Source organism: Scardinius erythrophthalmus (genome assembly GCF_964197995.2).
Source record: "Scardinius erythrophthalmus genome assembly, chromosome: 8".
In the NCBI taxonomy this organism is placed as follows: domain Eukaryota; kingdom Metazoa; phylum Chordata; class Actinopteri; order Cypriniformes; family Leuciscidae; genus Scardinius; species Scardinius erythrophthalmus.
In genome coordinates, this window is record NC_138228.1 from 47,328,337 (window position 1) to 47,354,120 (window position 25,784).

Below are 25,784 nucleotides of genomic sequence, written 5' to 3' on the forward strand. Positions count from 1 at the left end.
CAGGAGCGCAGTAACGCTTTGTGTATTGTATTGTTGTCGATGCATTACATAACTCTACGATTGAAAGGAGCTTGTTGCATTATAGTGGATTTACTGGTGAACACTGGTGTTTTTAACATCATGCTATTCATCCGCTCAAAGCATTCACATGCCATTGAGTCTTTCAGACCTTTCAGTTCACTAACAGAGACATCAGCCGCTGGGTCAATCCCACGAGTCCAACACACACACACATCAGAGTCACACTGCAGAACTGAAGACAAACACACTGATCACACAACGACAGATGCAATGCTGCACACGAGCTGGCATTTCAGAAAACTGTTGGTTATGTAACCGGATAATGATAATGATCTGATAATGACCTGTCAGAGGATGAGCAAGTGTTTGGTTAACACTTTACAATAAGGTGCATTAGTTAGCATTAACTAATAATGCATACAGCATTTATTAATATTTGTTCATGTTAATTTCACAATTTACTAATGCTTTATTAAAATCTTAACATTAGTTAATGCACTGTGAATTAAAATGAACAAACAATAAACAGCTTTATTTTCATTAACTAACATTAACAAAGATTAACAAATACAGCAACAAATGTGTTGTTAATGGTTAGCTCATGCTAGTTAATACATTAACTAATCTTAACTAATGAACCTTATTGTAAAGTGTCACCATTGTTTTAGAGTATTGCACCTAAAAACACACTAATGATACAGTTTGTATATAAGCTTTTCTCAATCTTCCCTGATATTTGATAATAACAGAGGCTCAGCACATCTTGTTGACTGTGAGTTTCACGCATGGGTTTCATGCTTTACCTTCGTCCTCGTCCTCCGTGGCCAGAGTGTCTCTGGAGTACATGGCCCGTCTGAAGCTCTTCCTCTTCAGTTCTGTGCTGTTCTCCTGAGCAAATCACAAAACACTGCATTAGTCAAATACAGTCCAACACAGGATTTATTTAGTTAGCTTAGAAGAGCATCACATCAAAGAGGCATTTCATATATACAGTATACACATACATAACTTCATTTAATGTATTAAATAAATAAAATAGCTTTACAAAAAATTCTATGTATTTATTTGATTTTTAGAAGAACATAATATTAAAGAAGCATTTTTTTATGAATCAATGAATTAATTAAAAACTAAAAATACATTTTCAAAGATAATATGAAGGATTTTTTAAACATAAATAAAAAAAAAACATATTTTTTTAGAAGAACATCATATCAAAAATGTCATATATACATTAATAAAAGAAATCTGCATTTATTTATTTCATTTTAAATTATCATATCAAAGAAGCTTTTCATAATTAAATTAATATATTTATTTATACATTTATTAAATACACTAATTTACTGTATTTAATAAATAAATTACAAGTACTGACATTTATTTTTAGAAGAACATCATATCAAATAATTCTTTTTCTAAAATACATTAATTAATAAAAAAATACAAATATGATTTTATTTTATTTTAGAAGAACATCATATCAAAGAAGAATTTAATATTTAATGAATAAATAAAAAATAATTAAAAATAAAATAAATATTTATTTTATTTTATTTTACATGAACTTAATATCACAGAAGCATTTAAAAAAATAAATACATTAATTACTGCATTTACTTAAAAAAATTAAGTATTGATATATTTATTTTTGAATATCAAAGATCATATCAAATAATTATTTTTATAAATACATTCATTAATAAAAAATGTAAATATTAATTGACCTTATTGGTAACACTTTACAATAGGTATACAGCAACAAAACACTTATAAATCATTTGCACTCCTAGTATACTACTAGTTTAAAGTTAATTAATAGTTTACAAACTGTAGTTAATAATAGACTATATACAAACAGTAAGTTCTTCATTTATTGTCACTGTAATTAACAAAGTGTTGTCATTTTTTTTTTTTGTAAACATTTTAAGGAACACTGAATATGAATTAATTAATGTCTAATAAAGGTTGGTTTAAAGCACTTAATTAATGTCATTTCCCGGTCGTCCTATTCTAAAGTGAGAGCTATTTGTGATTAATAAGTTCATATTTTTTATATTATAAATTATATACATACATCAATATTATTATCATTAAATTTATTTTAGAAGCATATCATATCAAAGACGTTTTTTTTTTATTTGTTTACTTTGTTCTGTCTGTTCATCAGGGTTCTCCACTGCTCGAACAGCTCGGGTTCGGCACACTGGATGTCCTTCAGGGTTCCCTGCGTCTGGACCGTCCCGTCCCGCATCGCGATGATCTGTGCCATCAATGCAATCAAAGCACTTTACAAAACTGGCCAACACAGATCAACACAAGTCAAGTTAACACGTATACTGATCATTATGGAATGCCAAAGCTGACATAATAATAAATAAATAAATAAATAAATACATAAATATACGAAGAAATGTAAAAAAAAAATAAAAAATAAAAAAAAAACATAAATAAATACATAAATATACGAAGAAATGTAAAAAAAAAAACCAAAAAAAAAACCCATAAATAAATACATAAATATACGAAGAAATGTAAAAAACAAAACAAAAAAACATAAATACATAAATATACAAAGAAATGTAAAAAAACAAACAAAAAAACATAAATAAATACATAAATATACGAAGAAATGTAAAAAACCCCATAAATAAATACATAAATATACGAAGAAATGTAAAATAAATAAATAAATAAATACATACATAAATATACGAAGAAATGTAAAAAAAATAAAAAAATAAAATAAATAAATACATAAATATACGAAGAAATGTAAAAAACAAAAACAAATAAATACATAAATATACAAAGAAATGTAAATAAATAAATGAGTAGGCCTATTTATACTTTTATTTCCTTTTTTATGTACAGTATAATTGTATTTTTCCACTTTTTTTCCATTTAATTATTTATGCATTTATTTATTTCCCCTTTCATTTATTTTCATATTTATTTATGTATATATGTATTTCATTTCTTTGTATATTTATTTATGAATTTATTTATAATTATTTTTCGTTTTTTTTTATTTTATTTTTACATTTCTTCATATATTTATTTATTTATGTATTTATTTATTTATTTATTTATTTATTTATTATTATGTCAGCTTTGGCATTCCACAGATAATATGTATGCTTCGGATGCTTTTTTAATTGTTCTGAAAATGCATAAATTATGTTATGACAAGTAATTTCTCTACTTATATTCCACAGTTTGGCCCATTCAGGACCATTTATGGAATGACTGCAAACGTCATAGGCAGCCATAATGTTAATTAGTCAATCATGTAATTCAACACATTGTACATAAAAAAATAAAATAAAATAAAAAAGCTCCCTACCCAGTCTGCATGAGGTAAATACTGCAGTTTGTGAGTGACCAGGACAACGGTCCTCTTTTCCTGTCGGAGGAACTTGAGAATCCCTTCATTCATGAGATGATCGCTGAGGTGAATGTCCAGAGCTGAGAACGGGTCGTCCTGAAAGTGAAGGTTATGGGGCTCATTTTACTGAATGAGGCTTTAGAAAGTGTGCCGAACGAAACGTTTCTCAGAACTCACCAGGAAAACCACATTGGTCTGCTGGTACAGAGCTCGAGCCACGCTGATCCGCTGACGCTGGCCTCCGGAGAGGATGATGCCCTGGACCCGGGACATCAACAACGGTTCAGACTAGGGGTGGAACGGGTCACAGTTGATCCGTGATCCGTACGGATCAGGTCACACGGTTCGGCACGCATGATCGCAGATTAACTGCTAAATTTAACCATCATAGAGTGAAAGTTTATACTCGCATGTTATCTGTGCGCAGAGAGAGAGAGAGAGAGAGAGAGAGAGAGAGAGAGTGTGAGAGAGAGAGAGAGAGAGAGAGAGAGAGAGAGAGAGAGAGAGAGAGAGAGATGAAGATAGATGGAGATAGAGAGAAAGTGTGTGTGTGAGAGAGAGAGAGAGAGAGAGAGAGAGAGATGAAGATAGATAGAGAGAAAGAGTGAGAGAGAGAGAGAGAGAGAGAGAGAGAGAGATAGAAAGAGTGTGTGATAGAGAGAGAGAGAGAGAGAGAGATAGAAAGAGTAAGAGTGTTTGTCAGTTTATTCAGCCTTAAAGTGACAGCAGCCTAATATTCCAACTATTGTCTGTGTCATTAATGTTAATAAAACAACAAAATACAGCTTTAACAAAGATGAAACAGTATTTAAAACTGTATATATATATATATTATTTAAAAAAAAAATGTTTGCTGACTCGAAAAATGATCCGATCCATGGCTCAAAAAGCGTAAATGATCCGAACCGTGAATTGTGTGATCCGTTCCACCACTAGTTCAGACAGATATAAGCAGAATAAGAGCAGAATAAGTGTTTGGATTAGTTTGTGTTAGACGTACCCTCTCTCCAATCATCGTCTGATCTCCCTGTGGAAGTGTGTCGACGTCGGGCTGAAGCTGACAGACCTCCATCACCTCCTTATATCTGAGCAACAACAGCTCAATCATTACACACGTCTCAAACAGTTTACAAGCTTTTCTCATAGAACCGTCAATCCAACACATTAGTAGTGTATCATATTTGATACCAGATTTATTGTTTATAACATGTTTATAACAAAAAAAAAAACATTTTTTCATGTCGCACTTACATTCTTTTAAGCATTTATGATTTTTATTTTTATTTTTGGCTCGTAGGAACATTTAAAGTTAGCTTTAAGGTAGTTCAAAAGGATGAAACTACAGTACTCCGCAAAAAAAAAAATATATAAATAAATAAATAAACAGCAATTAAAACAGATTAGTGGGGTATGTTTTACAAGAAAATACTATTTTAGTCTTTCTACTTCAAAACTTTGTTTCATTCAATGTGTTACTTGCCGTTTCTTTGAATTGTTTTGTGAAATTTACTAGCAATTTCTGAGTTAAAATTGTTTCGAAGTAAATTCAACAATATATATATATGTATATAGTCAAATATGCACTGACTGAAAAAAAAAAATTAACTTATTTTATTTCATCTAGTTGCCAAGTTGCTTAAATTTAAGTTGAAGTACTAAAATAGCTAAAACTAAATAACCTAACATACAAATAAATGGCAACTATATAGACAACAATGATTACAATTATTAAAACTTTTACAATTAAAATGAAAACAGAAAATTTTAAAACAAAATCTAATCTATCATTGATAGTTAAATAGCACTGATCTAGCTAGTGTAAACCAGCGGGGAACTTCACGTTTGTAAATGGAGAACTGTAAGAGAAGCTCCTGCACAGATACTCTTACATAACACCTCGTGGACAAGCTCTAATATTTGTTTCCCGCTGACAACACTGCCCTTTGGGAATGCCATTGAAATCCCACTGTTTTTTCCCAGTTGTTAATCTGTAAAGCAGACAAAACCATTTGTCTTCCGCCTCTGGCCCGAGAGTAAAACCAGTCTTTGTGTTTGTGCAGTTTTCATCCACACACATCTCTCACATGACTGAACATCAGGAGTTCGGGACATGATGGGATGCATTAGGGAATCACAGGGATCTGTGTGTGGTAGGGGTGTAACGATTCCTCATGTCATGATTCAATACATATCACGATACTGAACTCACAATACGGTAATATTGTGATACTCCAAGACATATGATAAAGGGTTAACAAAAAAATAACTAAATACTAAATTAAATTAAAATGCTAAATGAATGGCTTGGACTATAAATAGAGACACCAGAATAAACATAATCATGATTCTGAAGCTGAAAATACAGAATTATTTTAGACGAATATGCTTGATCTCTGTCACTGACTAGATATATTTAAAATAATGTAGGCTGCTTTTTACTCGTAACATCAGACATTTGGCATTATCAGGACCAACAAATATTCCCCCATTGCATTATTATACATTATATTCAACATTATCAAAACATTTTCAAACTCAGAAAACCTGAATTTTTTCTCACACAGTAAGTTTTATTTTGGTTGAACTATTCATGATACTTATTGTCACTATCCACGATACTTATTGTATTTTTGTATTGCGATATATTGTGACATGATATACAGGGTGGGCCATTTATATGGATACACCGTAATAACATGGGAATGGTTGGTGATATTAAAGTCCTGTTTGTGGCACATTAGTGTATGTGAGGGGGCAAACTCCTCAAGATGGGTGGTGACCATGGTGGCCATTTAGAAGTCGGCCATTTTGGATACAACTTTTGTTTTTTCAATAGGAAGAGGGCCATGTGACACATCAAACTTATTGGTAATGTCACAAGAAAAACAATGGTGTGCTTGGTTTCAACGTAACTTTATTCGTTCATGAGTTATTTACAATAAAATGGGCAGCACATTGAACACATTTTATAAGTAGTCAGAAACTTGTAAATAACTCATGAACGAATAAAGTTACGTTGAAACCAAGCACACCATTGTTTTTCTTGTGACATTACCAATAAGTTTAATGTGTCACATGGCCCTCTTCCTATTGAAAAAACAAAAGTTGTATCCAAGATGCCCGACGTCTAAATGGCCACCATGGTCACCACCCATCTTGAGGAGTTTGCCCCCTCACATACACTAATGTGCCACAAACAGGACTTTAATATCACCAACCATTCCCATGTTATTACGGTTTATCCATATAAATGGCCCACCCTGTATTGTTGCCGCCCTAGTGTGTGGGATACCTCTTCTCATTGGGAGCCGTGTCGAACAGGATGTTCTCCTCAACGGTGGCGTTTAAGAGCCAAGGCCTCTGGGAAGCGTAGGCTACCGAACCTCTCTTCCTGAAAAACACAAAAACACCCTGAAAACACAGGAAAACACGCAGGATCGGGACAGAATGCTGTGAAAATAATAATGTAATTACGGCAGTGACGGCCTTCCACTCGTATGATGAGCTCTGTCAGACAAAAGAGAAATAAGATGAATAATTCTGATGAATGATTTAAATAAAAGCAAATACAGAAATCATATATATTGATAAATCAAATCAATAATACATTATACCTCACAGTTTCTTCTGAATCACTCTTGGGTAAACTGTGAGAAAATGAAGCAGTAATTATATGCAATCCAATACAATATCTAAAAATGCACAAATTAAATTTTTGATTATAAAGTGGATTAACAAATGGATTTCAAAATTGCTGATGATCAATACAGTGTTACTTAAGTATTGTTACAGTTTTTACTAAAATTATGAATTAGATTTTTTTTTTTTTTTTTTTTTGTAATTGTGTTACACACTTTTGTCATTTTCTATTAGTTTTATTATATGATATGATTATTTAAATGTTATGGTAACACTTTACAATAAGGTTCCATTAGTTAAGGTTAGTTAATGCCTCAACTAAAAATAACTAACAATGAGCAGTACAATAGTTACACACTTATTAATCTTTGTTAATATTAATTAATACAAACTTCTTCATTGTTAATTCATGTCAGCTCAAGTCTATTAACTAATATTAACAGATACAACTTTTATTTTAATCATTTGTTAGCAAATGTTGAAATTCACATTAGCTCAGATTAATAAATGCTTTAGAAATATTTGTCATTGTTATGCCACAACAACATTTCTATTTTTCATTTAGTTTAATTTTTTTGTTTTATTATTTACACTAACTTTTATTTTAGCTTGAGTGCAATTAAAGTGAATGTTTTAATATATTTAGTTTTAGTTTTAGTTTTACTACATTCACAATATAGCATGGCCTCTCGTCACTTTATGTTGCATTAATGTTGTTTTCACCTGTTCCATGTGATGTTCCCAGAAATCTTCTGCATTTCTCCCAGTGCTGCCAGTAAGAGAGAGGATTTCCCACATCCCACCTGTCCTACGATCATCGTCAGCTGCCCTGAGACGCGGAGAGAGACAAAACACTGTTACTCGTCCCATTAAACACGTGAGTACAACACTACAGAAGCTGTTACTCGTCCCGTTAAACACGCGAGTTCAGCACTACAGAAGCTGTTACTCGTCCCGTTAAACACGCGAGTTCAACACTACAGAAACTGTTACTCGTCCCGTTAAACACGCGAGTTCAACACTACAGAAGCTGTTACTCGTCCCGTTAAACACGCGAGTACAACACTACAGAAACTGTTACTCGTCCCGTTAAACACGCGAGTACAACACTACAGAAACTGTTACTCGTCCCGTTAAACACGCGAGTACAACACTACAGAAACTGTTACACGTCCCGTTAAACACGCGAGTACAACACTACAGAAACTGTTACACGTCCCGTTAAACACGCGAGTTCAACACTACAGAAACTGTTACTCGTCCCGTTAAACACGCGAGTACAACACTACAGAAACTGTTACTCGTCCCGTTAAACACGCGAGTACAACACTACAGAAACTGTTGCTCGTCCCGTTAAACACGCGAGTTCAACACTACAGAAACTGTTACTCGTCCCGTTAAACACACGAGTACAACACTACAGAAACTGTTACTCGTCCCGTTAAACACGCGAGTTCAACACTACAGAAACTGTTACTCGTCCCGTTAAACACGCGAGTTCAACACTACAGAAACTGTTGCTCGTCCCGTTAAACACGCGAGTTCAACACTACAGAAACTGTTACTCGTCCTGTTAAACACGCGAGTACAACACTACAGAAACTGTTACCTGTCCCGTTAAACACGCGAGTTCAACACTACAGAAACTGTTACTCGTCCCGTTAAACACGCGAGTACAACACTACAGAAACTGTTACTCGTCCCGTTAAACACACGAGTACAACACTACAGAAACTGTTACTCGTCCCGTTAAACACGCGAGTTCAACACTACAGAAACTGTTACTCGTCCCGTTAAACACGCAAGTACAACACTACAGAAACTGTTACTCGTCCCGTTAAACACGCGAGTACAACACTACAGAAACTGTTACACGTCCCGTTAAACACGCAAGTTCAACACTACAGAAACTGGTTAAACACGCGAGTTCAACACTACAGAAACTGTTACACGTCCCGTTAAACACACGAGTACAACACTACAGAAACAGTTACACGTCCCGTTAAACACGCAAGTTCAACACTACAGAAACTGGTTAAACACGCGAGTACAACACTACAGAAACTGTTACTCGTCCCGTTAAACACGCAAGTTCAACACTACAGAAACTGGTTAAACACGCGAGTTCAACACTACAGAAACTGTTACACGTCCCGTTAAACACACGAGTACAACACTACAGAAACAGTTACACGTCCCGTTAAACACGCAAGTTCAACACTACAGAAACTGGTTAAACACGCGAGTACAACACTACAGAAACTGTTACACGTCCCGTTAAACACACGAGTACAACACTACAGAAACTGTTACTCGTCCCGTTAAACACGCGAGTTCAACACTACAGAAACTGTTACTCGTCCCGTTAAACACGCGAGTACAACACTACAGAAACTGTTACTCGTCCCGTTAAACACGCGAGTACAACACTACAGAAACTGTTACTCGTCCCGTTAAACACGCAAGTACAACACTACAGAAACTGTTACTCGTCCCGTTAAACACGCGAGTACAACACTACAGAAACTGTTACTCGTCCCGTTAAACACGCGAGTACAACACTACAGAAACTGTTACTCGTCCCGTTAAACACACGAGTACAACACTACAGAAACTGTTACTCGTCCCGTTAAACACGCGAGTACAACACTACAGAAGCTGTTACTCGTCCCGTTAAACACGCGAGTTCAACACTACAGAAACTGTTACTCGTCCCGTTAAACACACGAGTACAACACTACAGAAACTGTTACTCGTCCCGTTAAACACGCGAGTACAACACTACAGAAACTGTTACTCGTCCCGTTAAACACGCGAGTACAACACTACAGAAACTGTTACTCGTCCCGTTAAACACGCGAGTACAACACTACAGAAACTGTTACTCGTCCCGTTAAACACGCGAGTACAACACTACAGAAACTGTTACTCGTCCCGTTAAACACGCAAGTACAACACTACAGAAACTGTTACTCGTCCCGTTAAACACGCGAGTACAACACTACAGAAACTGTTACTCGTCCCGTTAAACACGCGAGTACAACACTACAGAAACTGTTACTCGTCCCGTTAAACACACGAGTACAACACTACAGAAACTGTTACTCGTCCCGTTAAACACGCGAGTACAACACTACAGAAACTGTTACTCGTCCCGTTAAACACGCGAGTACAACACTACAGAAACTGTTACTCGTCCCGTTAAACACGCAAGTACAACACTACAGAAACTGTTACTCGTCCCGTTAAACACGCGAGTACAACACTACAGAAACTGTTACTCGTCCCGTTAAACACGCGAGTACAACACTACAGAAACTGTTACTCGTCCCGTTAAACACACGAGTACAACACTACAGAAACTGTTACTCGTCCCGTTAAACACGCGAGTACAACACTACAGAAGCTGTTACTCGTCCCGTTAAACACGCGAGTTCAACACTACAGAAGCTGTTACCCGTCCCGTTAAACACGCGAGTTCAACACTACAGAAGCTGTTACTCGTCCCGTTAAACACGCGAGTTCAACACTACAGAAGCTGTTACTCGTCCCGTTAAACACGCGAGTACAACACTACAGAAACTGTTACTCGTCCCGTTAAACACGCGAGTACAACACTACAGAAACTGTTACTCGTCCCGTTAAACACGCGAGTACAACACTACAGAAACTGTTACTCGTCCCGTTAAACACGCGAGTACAACACTACAGAAGCTGTTACTCGTCCCGTTAAACACGCGAGTTCAACACTACAGAAGCTGTTACCCGTCCCGTTAAACACGCGAGTTCAACACTACAGAAGCTGTTACACGTCCCGTTAAACACGCGAGTACAACACTACAGAAACTGTTACTCGTCCCGTTAAACACGCAAGTTCAACACTACAGAAACTGTTACTCGTCCCGTTAAACACGCGAGTTCAACACTACAGAAGCTGTTACACGTCCCGTTAAAAACGCGAGTACAACACTACAGAAACTGTTACTCGTCCCGTTAAACACGCGAGTTCAACACTACAGAAACTGTTACTCGTCCCGTTAAACACGCGAGTACAACACTACAGAAACTGTTACTCGTCCCGTTAAACACGCGAGTTCAACACTACAGAAACTGTTACTCGTCCCGTTAAACACGCGAGTTCAACACTACAGAAACTGTTACTCGTCCTGTTAAACACGCGAGTACAACACTACAGAAACTGTTACTCGTCCCGTTAAACACGCGAGTACAACACTACAGAAACTGTTACACGTCCCGTTAAAAACGCGAGTACAACACTACAGAAACTGTTACTCGTCCCGTTAAACACGCGAGTTCAACACTACAGAAACTGTTACTCGTCCCGTTAAACACGCGAGTACAACACTACAGAAACTGTTACTCGTCCCGTTAAACACGCGAGTTCAACACTACAGAAACTGTTACTCGTCCCGTTAAACACGCGAGTTCAACACTACAGAAACTGTTACTCGTCCTGTTAAACACGCGAGTACAACACTACAGAAACTGTTACTCGTCCCGTTAAACACGCGAGTTCAACACTACAGAAACTGTTACTCGTCCCGTTAAACACGCGAGTACAACACTACAGAAACTGTTACTCGTCCCGTTAAACACGCGAGTACAACACTACAGAAACTGTTACACGTCCCGTTAAACACGCAAGTTCAACACTACAGAAACTGGTTAAACACGCGAGTTCAACACTACAGAAACTGTTACACGTCCCGTTAAACACACGAGCACAACACTACAGAAACTGTTACTCGTCCCGTTAAACACGCGAGTACAACACTACAGAAACTGTTACTCGTCCCGTTAAACACGCGAGTTCAACACTACAGAAACTGTTACTCGTCCCGTTAAACACGCAAGTACAACACTACAGAAACTGTTACTCGTCCCGTTAAACACGCGAGTACAACACTACAGAAACTGTTACACGTCCCGTTAAACACGCAAGTTCAACACTACAGAAACTGTTACTCGTCCCGTTAAACACGCGAGTACAACACTACAGAAGCTGTTACTCGTCCCGTTAAACACGCGAGTTCAACACTACAGAAGCTGTTACTCGTCCCGTTAAACACGCGAGTTCAACACTACAGAAGCTGTTACTCGTCCCGTTAAACACGCGAGTTCAACACTACAGAAGCTGTTACTCGTCCCGTTAAACAAGCGAGTACAACACTACAGAAACTGTTACTCGTCCTGTTAAACACGCGAGTACAACACTACAGAAACTTTTACTCGTCCCGTTAAACACGCGAGTACAACACTACAGAAACTGTTACTCGTCCCGTTAAACACGCGAGTACAACACTACAGAAACTGTTACTCGTCCCGTTAAACACGCGAGTACAACACTACAGAAACTGTTACTCGTCCCGTTAAACACGCGAGTTCAACACTACAGAAGCTGTTACTCGTCCCGTTAAACACGCGAGTTCAACACTACAGAAGCTGTTACTCATCCCGTTAAACACGCGAGTTCAACACTACAGAAGCTGTTACTCGTCCCGTTAAACACGCGAGTACAACACTACAGAAACTGTTACTCGTCCCGTTAAACACGCGAGTACAACACTACAGAAACTGTTACTCGTCCCGTTAAACACGCGAGTACAACACTACAGAAACTGTTACTCGTCCCGTTAAACACGCGAGTACAACACTACAGAAACTGTTACTCGTCCCGTTAAACACGCGAGTACAACACTACAGAAACTGTTACTCGTCCCGTTAAACACGCGAGTACAACACTACAGAAACTGTTACTCGTCCCGTTAAACACGCGAGTACAACACTACAGAAACTGTTACTCGTCCCGTTAAACACGCGAGTACAACACTACAGAAGCTGTTACCCGTCCCGTTAAACACGCGAGTTCAACACTACAGAAGCTGTTACTCGTCCCGTTAAACACGCGAGTTCAACACTACAGAAGCTGTTACTCGTCCCGTTAAACACGCGAGTACAACACTACAGAAACTGTTACTCGTCCTGTTAAACACGCGAGTACAACACTACAGAAACTGTTACTCGTCCCGTTAAACACACGAGTACAACACTACAGAAACTGTTACTCGTCCCGTTAAACACGCGAGTACAACACTACAGAAGCTGTTACTCGTCCCGTTAAACACGCGAGTTCAACACTACAGAAGCTGTTACCCGTCCCGTTAAACACGCGAGTTCAACACTACAGAAGCTGTTACTCGTCCCGTTAAACACGCGAGTTCAACACTACAGAAGCTGTTACTCGTCCCGTTAAACACGCGAGTACAACACTACAGAAACTGTTACTCGTCCCGTTAAACACGCGAGTTCAACACTACAGAAACTGTTACTCGTCCCGTTAAACACGCGAGTACAACACTACAGAAACTGTTACACGTCCCGTTAAAAACGCGAGTACAACACTACAGAAACTGTTACTCGTCCCGTTAAACACGCGAGTTCAACACTACAGAAACTGTTACTCGTCCCGTTAAACACGCGAGTACAACACTACAGAAACTGTTACTCGTCCCGTTAAACACGCGAGTTCAACACTACAGAAACTGTTACTCGTCCCGTTAAACACGCGAGTACAACACTACAGAAACTGTTACCTGTCCCGTTAAACACGCGAGTACAACACTACAGAAACTGTTACTCGTCCCGTTAAACACGCGAGTTCAACACTACAGAAACTGTTACTCGTCCCGTTAAACACGCGAGTACAACACTACAGAAACTGTTACTCGTCCCGTTAAACACGCGAGTACAACACTACAGAAACTGTTACACGTCCCGTTAAACACGCAAGTTCAACACTACAGAAACTGGTTAAACACGCGAGTTCAACACTACAGAAACTGTTACACGTCCCGTTAAACACACGAGCACAACACTACAGAAACTGTTACTCGTCCCGTTAAACACGCGAGTACAACACTACAGAAACTGTTACTCGTCCCGTTAAACACGCGAGTTCAACACTACAGAAACTGTTACTCGTCCCGTTAAACACGCAAGTACAACACTACAGAAACTGTTACTCGTCCCGTTAAACACGCGAGTACAACACTACAGAAACTGTTACACGTCCCGTTAAACACGCAAGTTCAACACTACAGAAACTGTTACTCGTCCCGTTAAACACGCGAGTACAACACTACAGAAGCTGTTACTCGTCCCGTTAAACACGCGAGTTCAACACTACAGAAGCTGTTACTCGTCCCGTTAAACACGCGAGTTCAACACTACAGAAGCTGTTACTCGTCCCGTTAAACACGCGAGTTCAACACTACAGAAACTGTTACTCGTCCCGTTAAACACGTGAGTACAACACTACAGAAACTGTTACTCGTCCTGTTAAACACGCGAGTACAACACTACAGAAACTTTTACTCGTCCTGTTAAACACGCGAGTTCAACACTACAGAAACTGTTACTCGTCCTGTTAAACACGCGAGTACAACACTACAGAAACTTTTACTCGTCCTGTTAAACACGCGAGTTCAACACTACAGAAACTGTTACTCGTCCTGTTAAACACGCGAGTACAACACTACAGAAACTTTTACTCGTCCTGTTAAACACGCGAGTTCAACACTACAGAAACTGTTACTCGTCCCGTTAAACACGCGAGTTCAACACTACAGAAGCTGTTACTCGTCCCGTTAAACACGCGAGTACAACACTACAGAAGCTGTTACTCGTCCCGTTAAACACGCGAGTTCAACACTACAGAAACTGTTACTCGTCCTGTTAAACACGCGAGTACAACACTACAGAAACTTTTACTCGTCCTGTTAAACACGCGAGTTCAACACTACAGAAACTGTTACTCGTCCTGTTAAACACGCGAGTACAACACTACAGAAGCTGTTACTCGTCCTGTTAAACACGCGAGTTCAACACTACAGAAACTGTTACTCGTCCTGTTAAACACGCGAGTACAACACTATAGAAACTGTTACTCGTCCTGTTAAACACGCGAGTACAACACTACAGAAACTGTTACTCGTCCTGTTAAACACGCGAGTTCAACACTACAGAAACTGTTACTCGTCCCGTTAAACACGCGAGTTCAACACTACAGAAACTGTTACTCGTCCCGTTAAACACGCAAGTACAACACTACAGAAACTGTTACTCGTCCCGTTAAACACGCGAGTACAACACTACAGAAACTGTTACTCGTCCCGTTAAACACGCGAGTTCAACACTACAGAAACTGTTACTCGTCCTGTTAAACACGCGAGTACAACACTACAGAAACTGTTACTCGTCCTGTTAAACACGCGAGTTCAACACTACAGAAACTGTTACTCGTCCTGTTAAACACGCGAGTACAACACTACAGAAACTGTTACTCGTCCCGTTAAACACGCGAGTACAACACTACAGAAATTGTTACTCGTCCGGTTAAACACGCGAGTTCAACACTACAGAAACTGTTACTCGTCCCGTTAAACACGCAAGTACAACACTACAGAAACTGTTACTCGTCCCGTTAAACACGCGAGTACAACACTACAGAAACTGTTACACGTCCCGTTAAACACGCAAGTTCAACACTACAGAAACTGGTTAAACACGCGAGTTCAACACTACAGAAACTGTTACACGTCCCGTTAAACACACGAGTACAACACTACAGAAACTGTTACTCGTCCCGTTAAACACGCGAGTACAACACTACAGAAACTGTTACTCGTCCCGTTAAACACACGAGTACAACACTACAGAAACTGTTACTCGTCCCGTTAAACACGCGAGTTCAACACTACAGAAACAGTTACTCGTCCCATTAAACACGCGAGTACAACACTACAGAAACTGTTACACGTCCCGTTAAACACGCGAGTACAACACTACAGAAACTGTTACTCGTCCCATTAAACACGCGAGTACAACACTACAGAAACTGTTACTCGTCCCGTTAAACAGGTGAGTACAACACTACAGAAACTGTTACTCGTCCCGTTAAACACGCGAGTACAACACTACAGAAACTGTTACTCGTCCCGTTAAACACGCGAGTTCAACACTACAGAAACTGTTACTCGTCCCGTTAAACACGCGAGTACAACACTACAGAAACTGTTACTCGTCCCGTTAAACACGCGAGTACAACACTACAGAAACTGGTTAAACACGCGAGTTCAACACTACAAAAACTGTTACTCGTCCCGTTAAACACGCGAGTACAACACTACAGAAACTGGTTAAACACGCGAGTTCAACACTACAGAAACTGTTACACGTCCCGTTAAACACGCGAGTACAACACTACAGAAACTGGTTAAACACGCGAGTTCAACACTACAGAAACTGTTACTCGTCCCGTTAAACACGCGAGTACAAGACTACAGAAGCTGTTACACGTCCCGTTAAACACGCGAGTACAACACAACAGAAGCTGTTACTCGTCCCGTTAAACACGCGAGTTCAACACTACAGAAACTGTTACTCGTCCCGTTAAACACGCGAGTACAAGACTACAGAAGCTGTTACACGTCCCGTTAAACACGCGAGTACAACACTACAGAAACTGTTACTCGTCCCGTTAAACACGCGAGTACAACACTACAGAAGCTGTTACTCGTCCCGTTAAACACGCAAGTTCAACACTACAGAAGCTGTTACACGTCCCGTTAAACACGCGAGTACAACACTACAGTAACTGTTACTCGTCCCGTTAAACACGCGAGTACAACACTACAGAAACTGTTACACGTCCCGTTAAACACGCGAGTACAACACTACAGAAACTGTTACTCGTCCCGTTAAACACGCGAGTACAACACTACAGAAACTGTTACTCGTCCCATTAAACACGCGAGTACAACACTACAGAAACTGTTACACGTCCCGTTAAACACGCGAGTTCAACACTACAGAAACTGGTTAAACACGCGAGTTCAACACTACAGAAACTGTTACTCGTCCCGTTAAACACGCGAGTACAACACTACAGAAGCTGTTACACGTCCCGTTAAACACGCGAGTACAACACTACAGAAGCTGTTACACGTCCCGTTAAACACGCGAGTACAACACTACAGAAACTGTTACTCGTCCTGTTAAACACGCGAGTACAACACTACAGAAACTGTTACACGTCCCGTTAAACACACGAGTACAACACTACAGAAACTGTTACTCGTCCCGTTAAACACGCGAGTACAACACTACAGAAACTATTACTCGTCCCGTTAAACACGCGAGTACAACACTACAGAAACTGTTACAGGTCCCGTTAAACACACGAGTACAACACTACAGAAACTGTTACACGTCCCGTTAAACACGCGAGTTCAACACTACAGAAACTGTTACTCGTCCCGTTAAACACGCGAGTACAACACTACAGAAACTGTTACTCGTCCCTTTAAACACGCGAGTACAACACTACAGAAACAGTTACTCGTCCCATTAAACACGCGAGTACAACACTACAGAAACTGTTACACGTCCCGTTAAACACGCGAGTACAACACTACAGAAACTGTTACTCGTCCCATTAAACACGCGAGTACAACACTACAGAAACTGTTACTCGTCCCGTTAAACAGGTGAGTACAACACTACAGAAACTGTTACTCGTCCCGTTAAACACGCGAGTACAACACTACAGAAACTGTTACTCGTCCCGTTAAACACGCGAGTTCAACACTACAGAAACTGTTACTCGTCCCGTTAAACACGCGAGTACAACACTACAGAAACTGTTACTCGTCCCGTTAAACACGCGAGTACAACACTACAGAAACTGGTTAAACACGCGAGTTCAACACTACAGAAACTGTTACTCGTCCCGTTAAACACGCGAGTACAACACTACAGAAACTGGTTAAACACGCGAGTTCAACACTACAGAAACTGTTACACGTCCCGTTAAACACGCGAGTACAACACTACAGAAACTGGTTAAACACGCGAGTTCAACACTACAGAAACTGTTACTCGTCCCGTTAAACACGCGAGTACAAGACTACAGAAGCTGTTACACGTCCCGTTAAACACGCGAGTACAACACTACAGAAGCTGTTACTCGTCCCGTTAAACACGCGAGTTCAACACTACAGAAGCTGTTACACGTCCCGTTAAACACGCGAGTACAACACTACAGAAACTGTTACTCGTCCCGTTAAACACGCGAGTACAACACTACAGAAACTGTTACACGTCCCGTTAAACACACGAGTACAACACTACAGAAACTGTTACTCGTCCCGTTAAACACGCGAGTACAACACTACAGTAACTGTTACTCGTCCCGTTAAACACGCGAGTACAACACTACAGAAACTGTTACACGTCCCGTTAAACACGCGAGTACAACACTACAGAAACTGTTACTCGTCCCGTTAAACACACGAGTACAACACTACAGAAACTGTTACACGTCCCGTTAAACACGCGAGTACAACACTACAGAAACTGTTACACGTCCCGTTAAACACGCGAGTACAACACTACAGAAACTGTTACTCGTCCCATTAAACACGCGAGTACAACACTACAGAAACTGTTACACGTCCCGTTAAACACGCGAGTTCAACACTACAGAAACTGGTTAAACACGCGAGTTCAACACTACAGAAACTGTTACTCGTCCCGTTAAACACGCGAGTACAACACTACAGAAGCTGTTACACGTCCCGTTAAACACGCGAGTACAACACTACAGAAGCTGTTACACGTCCCGTTAAACACGCGAGTACAACACTACAGAAACTGTTACTCGTCCTGTTAAACACGCGAGTACAACACTACAGAAACTGTTACACGTCCCGTTAAACACACGAGTACAACACTACAGAAACTGTTACTCGTCCCGTTAAACACGCGAGTACAACACTACAGAAACTGTTACTCGTCCTGTTAAACACGCGAGTACAACACTACAGAAACTGTTACACGTCCCGTTAAACACACGAGTACAACACTACAGAAACTGTTACTCGTCCCGTTAAACACGCGAGTACAACACTACAGAAACTGTTACTCGTCCCGTTAAACACGCGAGTACAACACTACAGAAACTGTTACTCGTCCCGTTAAACACACGAGTACAACACTACAGAAACTGTTACTCGTCCCGTTAAACACGCGAGTACAACACTACAGAAACTGTTACTCGTCCCGTTAAACACGCGAGTACAACACTACAGAAACTGTTACTCGTCCCGTTAAACACGCGAGTACAACACTACAGAAACTGTTACTCGTCCCGTTAAACACGCGAGTACAACACTACAGAAACTGTTACTCGTCCCGTTAAACACGCAAGTACAACACTACAGAAACTGTTACTCGTCCCGTTAAACACGCGAGTACAACACTACAGAAACTGTTACTCGTCCCGTTAAACACGCGAGTACAACACTACAGAAACTGTTACTCGTCCCGTTAAACACACGAGTACAACACTACAGAAACTGTTACTCGTCCCGTTAAACACGCGAGTACAACACTACAGAAACTGTTACTCGTCCCGTTAAACACGCGAGTACAACACTACAGAAACTGTTACTCGTCCCGTTAAACACGCAAGTACAACACTACAGAAACTGTTACTCGTCCCGTTAAACACGCGAGTACAACACTACAGAAACTGTTACTCGTCCCGTTAAACACGCGAGTACAACACTACAGAAACTGTTACTCGTCCCGTTAAACACACGAGTACAACACTACAGAAACTGTTACTCGTCCCGTTAAACACGCGAGTACAACACTACAGAAGCTGTTACTCGTCCCGTTAAACACGCGAGTTCAACACTACAGAAGCTGTTACCCGTCCCGTTAAACACGCGAGTTCAACACTACAGAAGCTGTTACTCGTCCCGTTAAACACGCGAGTTCAACACTACAGAAGCTGTTACTCGTCCCGTTAAACACGCGAGTACAACACTACAGAAACTGTTACTCGTCCCGTTAAACACGCGAGTACAACACTACAGAAACTGTTACTCGTCCCGTTAAACACGCGAGTACAACACTACAGAAACTGTTACTCGTCCCGTTAAACACGCGAGTACAACACTACAGAAGCTGTTACTCGTCCCGTTAAACACGCGAGTTCAACACTACAGAAGCTGTTACCCGTCCCGTTAAACACGCGAGTTCAACACTACAGAAGCTGTTACACGTCCCGTTAAACACGCGAGTACAACACTACAGAAACTGTTACTCGTCCCGTTAAACACGCAAGTTCAACACTACAGAAACTGTTACTCGTCCCGTTAAACACGCGAGTTCAACACTACAGAAGCTGTTACACGTCCCGTTAAAAACGCGAGTACAACACTACAGAAACTGTTACTCGTCCCGTTAAACACGCGAGTTCAACACTACAGAAACTGTTACTCGTCCCGTTAAACACGCGAGTACAACACTACAGAAACTGTTACTCGTCCCGTTAAACACGCGAGTTCAACACTACAGAAACTGTTACTCGTCCCGTTAAACACGCGAGTTCAACACTACAGAAACTGTTACTCGTCCTGTTAAACACGCGAGTACAACACTACAGAAACTGTTACTCGTCCCGTTAAACACGCGAGTACAACACTACAGAAACTGTTACACGTCCCGTTAAAAACGCGAGTACAACACTACAGAAACTGTTACTCGTCCCGTTAAACACGCGAGTTCAACACTACAGAAACTGTTACTCGTCCCGTTAAACACGCGAGTACAACACTACAGAAACTGTTACTCGTCCCGTTAAACACGCGAGTTCAACACTACAGAAACTGTTACTCGTCCCGTTAAACACGCGAGTTCAACACTACAGAAACTGTTACTCGTCCTGTTAAACACGCGAGTACAACACTACAGAAACTGTTACTCGTCCCGTTAAACACGCGAGTTCAACACTACAGAAACTGTTACTCGTCCCGTTAAACACGCGAGTACAACACTACAGAAACTGTTACTCGTCCCGTTAAACACGCGAGTACAACACTACAGAAACTGTTACACGTCCCGTTAAACACGCAAGTTCAACACTACAGAAACTGGTTAAACACGCGAGTTCAACACTACAGAAACTGTTACACGTCCCGTTAAACACACGAGCACAACACTACAGAAACTGTTACTCGTCCCGTTAAACACGCGAGTACAACACTACAGAAACTGTTACTCGTCCCGTTAAACACGCGAGTTCAACACTACAGAAACTGTTACTCGTCCCGTTAAACACGCAAGTACAACACTACAGAAACTGTTACTCGTCCCGTTAAACACGCGAGTACAACACTACAGAAACTGTTACACGTCCCGTTAAACACGCAAGTTCAACACTACAGAAACTGTTACTCGTCCCGTTAAACACGCGAGTACAACACTACAGAAGCTGTTACTCGTCCCGTTAAACACGCGAGTTCAACACTACAGAAGCTGTTACTCGTCCCGTTAAACACGCGAGTTCAACACTACAGAAGCTGTTACTCGTCCCGTTAAACACGCGAGTTCAACACTACAGAAGCTGTTACTCGTCCCGTTAAACAAGCGAGTACAACACTACAGAAACTGTTACTCGTCCTGTTAAACACGCGAGTACAACACTACAGAAACTTTTACTCGTCCCGTTAAACACGCGAGTACAACACTACAGAAACTGTTACTCGTCCCGTTAAACACGCGAGTACAACACTACAGAAACTGTTACTCGTCCCGTTAAACACGCGAGTACAACACTACAGAAACTGTTACTCGTCCCGTTAAACACGCGAGTTCAACACTACAGAAGCTGTTACTCGTCCCGTTAAACACGCGAGTTCAACACTACAGAAGCTGTTACTCATCCCGTTAAACACGCGAGTTCAACACTACAGAAGCTGTTACTCGTCCCGTTAAACACGCGAGTACAACACTACAGAAACTGTTACTCGTCCCGTTAAACACGCGAGTACAACACTACAGAAACTGTTACTCGTCCCGTTAAACACGCGAGTACAACACTACAGAAACTGTTACTCGTCCCGTTAAACACGCGAGTACAACACTACAGAAACTGTTACTCGTCCCGTTAAACACGCGAGTACAACACTACAGAAACTGTTACTCGTCCCGTTAAACACGCGAGTACAACACTACAGAAACTGTTACTCGTCCCGTTAAACACGCGAGTACAACACTACAGAAACTGTTACTCGTCCCGTTAAACACGCGAGTACAACACTACAGAAGCTGTTACCCGTCCCGTTAAACACGCGAGTTCAACACTACAGAAGCTGTTACTCGTCCCGTTAAACACGCGAGTTCAACACTACAGAAGCTGTTACTCGTCCCGTTAAACACGCGAGTACAACACTACAGAAACTGTTACTCGTCCTGTTAAACACGCGAGTACAACACTACAGAAACTGTTACTCGTCCCGTTAAACACACGAGTACAACACTACAGAAACTGTTACTCGTCCCGTTAAACACGCGAGTACAACACTACAGAAGCTGTTACTCGTCCCGTTAAACACGCGAGTTCAACACTACAGAAGCTGTTACCCGTCCCGTTAAACACGCGAGTTCAACACTACAGAAGCTGTTACTCGTCCCGTTAAACACGCGAGTTCAACACTACAGAAGCTGTTACTCGTCCCGTTAAACACGCGAGTACAACACTACAGAAACTGTTACTCGTCCCGTTAAACACGCGAGTTCAACACTACAGAAACTGTTACTCGTCCCGTTAAACACGCGAGTACAACACTACAGAAACTGTTACACGTCCCGTTAAAAACGCGAGTACAACACTACAGAAACTGTTACTCGTCCCGTTAAACACGCGAGTTCAACACTACAGAAACTGTTACTCGTCCCGTTAAACACGCGAGTACAACACTACAGAAACTGTTACTCGTCCCGTTAAACACGCGAGTTCAACACTACAGAAACTGTTACTCGTCCCGTTAAACACGCGAGTACAACACTACAGAAACTGTTACCTGTCCCGTTAAACACGCGAGTACAACACTACAGAAACTGTTACTCGTCCCGTTAAACACGCGAGTTCAACACTACAGAAACTGTTACTCGTCCCGTTAAACACGCGAGTACAACACTACAGAAACTGTTACTCGTCCCGTTAAACACGCGAGTACAACACTACAGAAACTGTTACACGTCCCGTTAAACACGCAAGTTCAACACTACAGAAACTGGTTAAACACGCGAGTTCAACACTACAGAAACTGTTACACGTCCCGTTAAACACACGAGCACAACACTACAGAAACTGTTACTCGTCCCGTTAAACACGCGAGTACAACACTACAGAAACTGTTACTCGTCCCGTTAAACACGCGAGTTCAACACTACAGAAACTGTTACTCGTCCCGTTAAACACGCAAGTACAACACTACAGAAACTGTTACTCGTCCCGTTAAACACGCGAGTACAACACTACAGAAACTGTTACACGTCCCGTTAAACACGCAAGTTCAACACTACAGAAACTGTTACTCGTCCCGTTAAACACGCGAGTACAACACTACAGAAGCTGTTACTCGTCCCGTTAAACACGCGAGTTCAACACTACAGAAGCTGTTACTCGTCCCGTTAAACACGCGAGTTCAACACTACAGAAGCTGTTACTCGTCCCGTTAAACACGCGAGTTCAACACTACAGAAACTGTTACTCGTCCCGTTAAACACGTGAGTACAACACTACAGAAACTGTTACTCGTCCTGTTAAACACGCGAGTACAACACTACAGAAACTTTTACTCGTCCTGTTAAACACGCGAGTTCAACACTACAGAAACTGTTACTCGTCCTGTTAAACACGCGAGTACAACACTACAGAAACTTTTACTCGTCCTGTTAAACACGCGAGTTCAACACTACAGAAACTGTTACTCGTCCTGTTAAACACGCGAGTACAACACTACAGAAACTTTTACTCGTCCTGTTAAACACGCGAGTTCAACACTACAGAAACTGTTACTCGTCCCGTTAAACACGCGAGTTCAACACTACAGAAGCTGTTACTCGTCCCGTTAAACACGCGAGTACAACACTACAGAAGCTGTTACTCGTCCCGTTAAACACGTGAGTACAACACTACAGAAACTGTTACTCGTCCTGTTAAACACGCGAGTACAACACTACAGAAACTTTTACTCGTCCTGTTAAACACGCGAGTTCAACACTACAGAAACTGTTACTCGTCCTGTTAAACACGCGAGTACAACACTACAGAAGCTGTTACTCGTCCTGTTAAACACGCGAGTTCAACACTACAGAAACTGTTACTCGTCCTGTTAAACACGCGAGTACAACACTACAGAAACTGTTACTCGTCCTGTTAAACACGCGAGTACAACACTACAGAAACTGTTACTCGTCCTGTTAAACACGCGAGTTCAACACTACAGAAACTGTTACTCGTCCCGTTAAACACGCGAGTTCAACACTACAGAAACTGTTACTCGTCCCGTTAAACACGCAAGTACAACACTACAGAAACTGTTACTCGTCCCGTTAAACACGCGAGTACAACACTACAGAAACTGTTACTCGTCCCGTTAAACACGCGAGTTCAACACTACAGAAACTGTTACTCGTCCTGTTAAACACGCGAGTACAACACTACAGAAACTGTTACTCGTCCTGTTAAACACGCGAGTTCAACACTACAGAAACTGTTACTCGTCCTGTTAAACACGCGAGTACAACACTACAGAAACTGTTACTCGTCCCGTTAAACACGCGAGTACAACACTACAGAAATTGTTACTCGTCCGGTTAAACACGCGAGTTCAACACTACAGAAACTGTTACTCGTCCCGTTAAACACGCAAGTACAACACTACAGAAACTGTTACTCGTCCCGTTAAACACGCGAGTACAACACTACAGAAACTGTTACACGTCCCGTTAAACACGCAAGTTCAACACTACAGAAACTGGTTAAACACGCGAGTTCAACACTACAGAAACTGTTACACGTCCCGTTAAACACACGAGTACAACACTACAGAAACTGTTACTCGTCCCGTTAAACACGCGAGTACAACACTACAGAAACTGTTACTCGTCCCGTTAAACACACGAGTACAACACTACAGAAACTGTTACTCGTCCCGTTAAACACGCGAGTTCAACACTACAGAAACAGTTACTCGTCCCATTAAACACGCGAGTACAACACTACAGAAACTGTTACACGTCCCGTTAAACACGCGAGTACAACACTACAGAAACTGTTACTCGTCCCATTAAACACGCGAGTACAACACTACAGAAACTGTTACTCGTCCCGTTAAACAGGTGAGTACAACACTACAGAAACTGTTACTCGTCCCGTTAAACACGCGAGTACAACACTACAGAAACTGTTACTCGTCCCGTTAAACACGCGAGTTCAACACTACAGAAACTGTTACTCGTCCCGTTAAACACGCGAGTACAACACTACAGAAACTGTTACTCGTCCCGTTAAACACGCGAGTACAACACTACAGAAACTGGTTAAACACGCGAGTTCAACACTACAAAAACTGTTACTCGTCCCGTTAAACACGCGAGTACAACACTACAGAAACTGGTTAAACACGCGAGTTCAACACTACAGAAACTGTTACACGTCCCGTTAAACACGCGAGTACAACACTACAGAAACTGGTTAAACACGCGAGTTCAACACTACAGAAACTGTTACTCGTCCCGTTAAACACGCGAGTACAAGACTACAGAAGCTGTTACACGTCCCGTTAAACACGCGAGT

At 40.9% G+C, this 25,784-nt stretch overlaps 1 protein-coding gene across 1 annotated transcript in view; it reads right to left on the bottom strand.

Annotated features, from left to right (window-relative positions):
- The window catches only part of abcc8b (ATP-binding cassette, sub-family C (CFTR/MRP), member 8b), a gene marked incomplete at its 5' end in the record, with an annotated part of 114,266 nt that overhangs the window by 24,694 nt on the left and 63,788 nt on the right, over positions 1-25,784 (bottom strand). The window contains 8 exons of the mRNA XM_081372289.1: positions 825-909; positions 2,171-2,284; positions 3,368-3,505; positions 3,587-3,667; positions 4,410-4,494; positions 6,702-6,800; positions 7,024-7,056; positions 7,772-7,877. Coding sequence (XP_081228415.1) covers positions 825-909; positions 2,171-2,284; positions 3,368-3,505; positions 3,587-3,667; positions 4,410-4,494; positions 6,702-6,800; positions 7,024-7,056; positions 7,772-7,877 — 741 coding nt within the window. The remainder of the gene's footprint in view (positions 1-824; positions 910-2,170; positions 2,285-3,367; positions 3,506-3,586; positions 3,668-4,409; positions 4,495-6,701; positions 6,801-7,023; positions 7,057-7,771; positions 7,878-25,784) is intronic.